We start from the raw sequence: 7,879 nt of genomic DNA, 5'->3' as shown, positions 1-7,879 counted from the left end.
CCATCGAGGCTTGCCACAACAATTTCTCTGTTCACGATGTAGGTTACCAAGACGATGCTTTCAGAGACCTTTTAGCCTAGTGCTTTACTGCCCTACAATAAATCAATTGCTACCGGCTGACCGCCAAGGTCGCACGCTTGCTCTCCAAGAATCTTTTTGAAAGCACATCCAGTGTGTCCAATGGATGGTGCAATTTTTTCTTCGCTGCATCTCGAGACGACTTTACAACTTGGATCGACACTGGCGATTAGCATCTTCGTTAATCGAGATTTACTATTTCAACCCTTTTAATCGTTGATCGAAGAAACGCGTCATCTTTCAAATTGGTATCTCACTTATTGGGGGTAGCCATCCACATGTTATATTATTATACCACCAAGCTGTAATATTTTACCAAATGTCCTACTGGACAAATTGCAAAAATTCAAATAAATAAAAAAAAAGAAATCTTTCAAATGGTTCTATGGGAAACCAGCAACGAGGTGCGATGCGGTATTTCATAGATATTCCGGTTAAAAGCGTCGAGGGATTTCGTTTCTACGATATAACGTACGCGTCTATGTTTTAATATCGTATATTTAATTGTTCTGATACAAATCTCAAATACAATGATATTCTCCTGGAGATTACAATTCTTCCATATATCGCAACGTTTATGATAAACTCGATAAACTCGACTTCGAGCAGCGTTATATATCGAAAGTTCCTCGCTTTACTTTTAGTAGAGAAGATATATCCCAGGATCGAAGGAACGAAAAAAGTATTAATTTAGTAAGAATGTCGGAATTTTATAGCGTGTTTTATTCTTATGTAAGGCAGTAGCTGGCAAGGATACTCCAACTCTCCTAGAAATTATTCCCTGTCTTTCATTTCTCTATTATACGAAACATTTTGAAATCTCGCTGGCACTGTAACTACCCGAGACTATCGCGATTACGCATATTGGCAAAGCTCGAGACGAATCTGTAAACGTAAATAGAAGTTACGAGATATCAAATACGATAGCAAAGCAGGTACTCGAACAGTCTGTTATTCGCTATCTTAATAAGCTACAATACGTAGCGAGATCTGTACGTCGTTCAATGTACGTTTCGGATTTCTATCCACGCTGTATATTAATTTTTCGCAAAGCGTATGTTCGCAACAAACGCGAGACACGTGTCTCAGTGCGGACAGAATTTCAAAATTTTTTCTATAATGCACGTGATATTATATTCGTATAAAAGGTTGCGCGATAAATAGTCGAATACTTTCGCGAGACACCGTATTTGTAGCCACGTTTTACAAGATACGATGGCAATATTATATATATAGGCATAATAACGTTACAAAATAGTGCCGAATACGATCGAGAATAAATAATCTTCCTTTATCTTAATAACTAAAACGAATTGTTTTAATCGAAGTAACCTCTTTCGTTCATAATTGGGATCATTTTATGCGCTAGTTTCACCGCGTCCGGGTTTCTGAAAACGTCCATTTTAGTTTCGCCTAACAACTTGGTCAATAATTCCTCGAAATCTTCGGTATCCTCTTTACTTCCCATCATTCGTAAATAAAGCACGACTCCAGAGAAAACAGCGTATATCCTTCTTTTATGTATCGCTTCTTTTAACTGTTCCATCGTGGGCGGTTTTCTCTTGCAATCGATATTTTTCATAGTCTCTTGCAAAGTATGCAGATAAAGTTCCAGAAAATCATCGTCGTTGTCGTACTTTACGTGAAATTCTGGACAAATGTTCAAAAAGTACAACAGATCGATAACTGGAGACGTGTAAACAGCCATCTGATAATCGACCTGGAAAATACTCTATGGTAAAACCAGAGAAAGGAAAAGAAAAATTCCGATTCCACGGCATAAGGAAGGCGATCCGGTGGCTTAGTTTTCATATGATAGAAGATCGTTTACCTCGAACTATTCTAAAATGTTAATGCGTATTTATTTTCCAAGTTTCTATATATCGACTCGACTATGACTAAGATAAGACGAACGTATCATATAAAACGCCACGTAAATTTTCATCGTCGCCCTCTTAATTTCTCCTGATACATTTCTTTATAGTAGACCTATTTATCGTTAGTCGATGAAAATAAAATATATCGGCAACTTGTCGATATACTATTTACGTTTCTTATATGTTTTATACTTCTGTCGTGACTGCGTCTTTTTTACAAGAGAGTATAACACCGTGTATGTTGTAATGGAACACGTATTACCAATAAGACTTCAATAGGTTGGCCTTTCTCGTTTTCTCGAAACATTAGATTATTTATCCAACAATCTCCGTGATTTAGTACGCAGAATTCATCCACGTCGTAATTATACACATCGATACAACGCGTTCCGATAGTTGGTGACAATTTGATCAGCTTATTCGCCGCACTCGTGTATTTTTCGCTCGACCATCTTTGTATTTCGTTAGCTATTCGTAGAAGGCTTACTTCCATCATTCGTATAAAAGCTTTCGGACATTTGGTCGACACAATGCCAGTATCTATAAAAGATTCAATTATCTGTGGATCCTGAAAAATTCACTCGAATTAATATCACGTAAAAATTGACGAGATTTCAGACATGCAGGAGAAATAATTGATCAAAGACGTAACCATTAGTTACGACAAGTAACTGAGTAACAAGTAACGAAAAATATACCGATTCGCTGCTATCGACGATTAATATAAAATTATTTCGCGTGATCCACCCTGGGGTTAAACGACGGATGATCTTTGTACGTAGCTACCAGAAATAGTTACGAACGCGGAGACCTGTAATTTTAAATGGCGATCGAATACACCGACGTAGAAATACGATCTAACGCAACGGATAATGCTAATCGCCTCGCTTAAAAGTTTAAAATTTAAAGAATTTTAAAAGAGTTTAAAAGTGAAATGTGATAAACGAATTTAAGAAGTCTAATTTGTTTAAACGGAAAGTTTAGTAGAAGCGCACTGGTTCTTCCCTCCCTGGCTGTTTCTTTATTCGCATAATCGAAAACAATGTTCATATAACTGGACTTTGCTATTCGTTTGTTTGAATACAAGGTTTCGGTAAAACTAACAAGAGAAGCTTCGACAAAATATAAGGAGAACATAAACAAACAAGTCTTTCCTTCCCTTTTATACCATAAGTTCCACAACGTTAAAATTGAAATATCTTTAATATTATCTTATTTTAGGAGATTTAAAGTTTATCGAGTCCAAGAATACAGTTTTAGGTACATATTCACAATAAACGGTGAATTTTTGTAATGATATGTTAGGCAAAGGTACCGATACGCGGCGTTACGACGTAGCCATGCTGTATTATGTACATTTTTCGTTGTATAGTACAATTTTTGGGTTTAAGCCACTGGGGAGCGGAGCTTTTTCATGTATTTTTTTTCTGTCCTGAAAACTTGGTTTAATATTATCTTACCTTCAGAATTGATCGATCATCCGAGGATAAAACTACGGGTATGTTTATTTCGCGTAAAAGCTACCGCCGCGTTCGATTTCATTGAAATCCGCGAGAACCATGTCTGAAGCTTCCCTTGTGAGTTCAACGAGCTGAGATTTGTAAATACTCAGTCCGAAAACATTAATTCGTTACGTCACACGTATGAAGTAGAATCGGATAATAGGCGTTCAGGAACGCACACATTGTCGGTAAACTATGGTACTGTACGTACATGACATTACAGTGTGTAATGACATGCGTGTAAAAATATGTAAACCTCCGGATCGGTGGAGATTTGTAAAAAGAAGTTCGTGGAAAGTTGCCCTCGAACGCTATAACTTCAATGTCACATTTCTTTCTATTCATCGTGCCGTAAACTACTCATCGCGAGAATAAAAAGTCTCAAAGGAACAAAGTCGACTCCGTACCAATTGACGTAAAGGCGAACAAGTTAATTATAGCTTCTACTCTCGTGCCTATTCACCACCGTCGGACTTACATAAAGATAGTTCGCTGCAACGCGAACCGTGCTTTTCGAAACGTCTGTTATTTACAAATAGAAGCAGTTTCTCGAGTAGTGTATCATCCTCGATCGACAAAATAAGGGAATTTCCGCCGTCAGAAATCCGCAAGAGTCGAAAGATTTAATAGAAGAGGCTCGGCAATTAACGCGTGGGCGGGAATTACTAGAAATCATATTATCGACCTCGTTTATTTGCTTACGTCGATAACAACGCATTTACAATTTGTACGCTCTCATCTCTTAGACGAAATTAATGGCGCGTAGTGGTATTCCATCTCGCCATAATCGGCCAATTTTTGAATCTCGGATCACCGTGAATAGGACGCAGATGTGATCCGCACGTGTGACGGCAGTGAATGTGGAAAATTTTAAACTAGTAACTCGTGCTCGAAGTGAATTGTGCACAAACATTTTTTTCACAGATGCTGCATAGATCCAGAATCACGCTACGATGATCTTTACACTTGATTTTTAAGCAACGTTTAGATACAGCTTAGAACGTAATGTGCGATCCGTACCTTTTCGAAAACTGCGACAGATCCAGCGTGTAATCTCGCGAGTTGTTGTATGACTAAACGGCAGTGTTCGAACGACAATCCTTTCTGACGATCCTTCATAATGAATCCTCTGTTTATCAAGTTTTCCATAACAAGAATGCGAGGATCGTCGAAATCGCATAATAAATTTGGACCGAGTTGATGATAAACAAATTCCTTCATCTTGGGTAGAACGTCACGCAGAACTTTCAATTCGATCATAAACAGATTTTGTTGACGAACGATGTCGCGCGACAGTTCCCTCAGAGGTTCGGCTTTAATAACCAAACTGATCGATCTTTCCGACTTCGTTTCCTCTTTCTTTTTGATCGAAGAAGCTGTATATCTGATGTGCGCTTTATACAGATCACTAAGAAAGTTTAATCCTTTTTCTGACATACAGTTTAGCTGGATCTCCAAAACTCTAACAGTTTCATCCGATAACTTGTTTCGAAGGGCTTTCTCGATGATGGCTTCATCGATTTTCAAAGGATTTACTTCCATTCTGAAAATATTATACTATAATATACTATACAATATGTACAGGGTGATTGGTAACTGATGGTACGAGCGGAAAGGGGGTGATTCTACGCGAAAAAACAAGTCGAAAATATAGAATAAAAATTGTTCGTTCGAGGCTTTGTTTTCGAGAAAATCCACTTTGAATTTCCGCTCGGTACGCGTGCACTTTATCGCGGCTCGTTATAACGAATCTCACTGTAGATCGTTGTCTTGATGGAAAAATTAAAAAAAAAATTTTTATTCTATATTTTCGACTTCTTTTTTCGCGTAGAATCACCCCCTTCCGCTTGTACCACCAGTTACCAACCACCCTGTATATATTTCTTTCCGAATGTACGGTTGAATTCAATATAAAACCTACGTCGATACTGGGATACCTGGATTTTACTTTTGTAAAATACTAAATAGCGTTTATCGTGATACTTGCGAAATTATATTTGCTATTGTAATAGTATATCTAATAATCTAGAAGAGATTATTAGATTATTAGATTCCGCGATCTTATTTACTTTACTTATCTTTTTATTACTTTCCTCCGGCATTTATTGCATTTATTGCATTCATCGCGTGTCTTTGAAACGCTACGTTATACAATGCTCCCTTTCTCTACGCTCTACGCTCTGCCTTTCTCTTTCAACGAGAGACATAATCATTGCAAACGTATCGTTCACAAGCGTCACGTTTTCCACGACTCAAGCATCGCATACTGTCTCTATCACGATTAATAAATTTAACTTCGTAAAAATGTACCGAACCCTTCGACTCTGTGATTCGCTTCGAATCTGCCATTCTAAAGTGCATCTTTTACTATGCTTACTTTTTTATTATAAAATACAACTCGATATACCTGGCGTTATATTAACAACTCTTTCCATGAAGCTTTTCTTAATGTTTCTTAATGGTGTGGTAAGAGAAACTATGTCATCGAGATATCAGTCAAAGAACTAACGATAAAAATAAACAAAAAGAAATCAAATTCCAAAGAAAGAGAAGACACTGTAAGAACGCGGGTCAATCAGAAACTAAACGCTGCAGAAGAGAGCCGATACTTTTATACCGAAAAGAAATGGAGTGTGAGCAAACGCATATGTGTGTGTGCATATGTTTAACAGTGAGAAATGAGGTATACATATAGCTCCAATTCAATGATGTATGCCAGTGACGAGTTTCGAAATCAAATGACGCTGCTAAGAAGCGAACAAAAGGTTGCTTCGAGTGCATCTATAGCGAGTGGTAAAAAATATTCAAACAGTAGTTTATTTCTCTCGCTGACGTACAATTTTTCCACGAACCTCTGCCATGGATCTTATTTATCCATAAAATTCTTTGGCATAATTGCGCAAGTATCTTTTTTTTTGTTAAAATTCGTAGCAACTATCTTCAGTTTCTATCGAATCTTATCGAGTTTGTTAGTTTCTGTCGAATCTTGTCGAGTTCGATGGCGATTCTTGGCTGTTTAATCGTACAAGGAATGGCAAATGTTAATAAAAATCAGATCCTATCGGAAATTTAATAAAACGTGCGTCGAGTTTTTCGATAGAAACTATTAAAAACGAAATACCGTGTCAGATATAAGAGCACATAGTCACATAAAACTCACGCTCGATGCTGAACAATCACTCCTTTTATGTTCGCATACACCAACTTCTTACACCAACTTCTAACCTTTCGTCTTGTTATTTCTGTACTGTATATTTTTCATTTTCTGCGAGTATTTTGGTCTGATGTTACCTTAGTTTATAAACATACCTAAGTTTATAAACATTCGGTACACTTTCACTCGATGTTTGCTGTTTCATATAGAATTATTCTCCTCGAGCAAATACTTTACACCGTCCGTTATAAAAATACACATATAACTTGTACGTAAGAACATAGTATTCCATCGAATTATTCGCCTTGAAAAGAAGATGCAAAATCTTCTCGTAACGTCAACAAAATACCAAGCACAAAAACATCGATGAAAGTTTAATTAACACCTTCTATCGATTATTGTTCGTTTTTTTTTTCAAATTTAAAGTACACTTTACATTACCTCGACGTTGCAAATATTCGTTTTCTAACTATTCCCTCTGGCAGCGACGTTCGAAAGTGAACGAAATTTCTGAATCACAAGAGCGACCGTCTAATGCGTAGCTTTCACGTCCGTGTGCTGCAATAATTGCCAACACTCTACGTCTGATCTCTTATAGGCTCAACGTACTAGTGATACATACACGCTACGTGCTTGTACAAATATGACAGAGCTACCATTTCTCTCTGATCGCCCACGATCATCAAGAACGATTCAAGAGCTTGAAAATACGTACGAAGTTAATTATGTACATACACATAGAGTTTTACTAATTCACGCTGTATAAAAGTGTGAGAATTAGTTGCTTATGATAGTATTCTCTATATGACAGTTCTTATGATAGTATGACTCAACAGGACGAAGGCCATACTTAAACTTAAACTCAAATCGTAATTGATCGATATTAGATCGGTTGAACTTTATCTGTTTTAATACCAAAGTACAGTAGGACGCTGCATAACGCGATTTCGGAAGTAATAACGAGAGTGAAATACTTCTTGAGGAAACAGTATCGAAAAGAGCATTTGCAATCGAAGAACATACAAGTTCTGAGATTGAAAGAATTCAATAAAGAAAGAAATTGTATCAGTTCTCGAGAAGCAATTCGTTGACACTTCATTTTTAGCCATTGTAAAAAATATACGTTTTACGTTAATTCATGTTTCTTCACTGTACGATCGAGTTGCGTTTAACCATAATGATTTTTTAAGTTAGGTATTCGCCTATTGCGTATCCTCGTGTCGTAGCTGATGTAAATTCGTATCCTATGTCAGCAGTTTTTATTTTAT

The 7,879-nt window shown here is 37.0% G+C and overlaps 1 protein-coding gene across 3 annotated transcripts; it reads right to left on the bottom strand.

Moving 5' to 3' along the window:
• Positions 1-558: 558 nt before the first annotated feature.
• LOC117235746 lies at positions 559-7,201 on the bottom strand. 3 transcript variants are annotated; one of them, XM_033498062.1, is made up of 4 exons: positions 7,053-7,201; positions 4,478-5,000; positions 2,218-2,523; positions 559-1,798 (listed from the first exon to the last, which is right to left on the bottom strand). In XM_033498062.1, exons 2-4 carry the CDS (start codon positions 4,997-4,999, stop codon positions 1,397-1,399), a joined length of 1,230 nt encoding a protein of 409 aa, XP_033353953.1. In that variant the 5' UTR covers position 5,000; positions 7,053-7,201; the 3' UTR covers positions 559-1,396. The 3 variants fall into 3 exon arrangements, with proteins under 3 accessions (XP_033353953.1, XP_033353954.1, XP_033353956.1); XM_033498063.1 differs by lacking the exon at positions 7,053-7,201 and adding an exon at positions 6,618-6,915; XM_033498065.1 differs by lacking the exon at positions 7,053-7,201 and adding an exon at positions 5,865-6,027.
• Between the last annotated feature and the right edge of the window lie 678 nt (positions 7,202-7,879).

Source organism: Bombus vosnesenskii, unplaced genomic scaffold (assembly GCF_011952255.1).
Source record: "Bombus vosnesenskii isolate JDL3184/JDL3185 unplaced genomic scaffold, Bvos_JDL3184-5_v1.1 scf7180000013319, whole genome shotgun sequence".
NCBI classification, from domain to species: Eukaryota; Metazoa; Arthropoda; class Insecta; order Hymenoptera; family Apidae; genus Bombus; species Bombus vosnesenskii.
Note: the sequence above shows the minus strand (reverse complement) of the source record. Positions and strands in the feature narration are given on the sequence as shown.

Bases quoted from the DNA above. Each gene is read 5' to 3' on its own strand.
- LOC117235746 (XM_033498062.1), bottom strand. From the start codon at position 4,999: ATGGAAGTAAATCCTTTGAAAATCGATGAAGCCATCATCGAGAAAGCC. The intron at 2,524-4,477 runs GTACGGATCGCA...TGAATTTTTCAG, and splicing joins CTGTCGCAGTTTTCGAAAAG to GATCCACAGATAATTGAATC. The intron at 1,799-2,217 runs GTAATACGTGTT...AGTATTTTCCAG, and splicing joins AACCTATTGAAGTCTTATTG to GTCGATTATCAGATGGCTGT.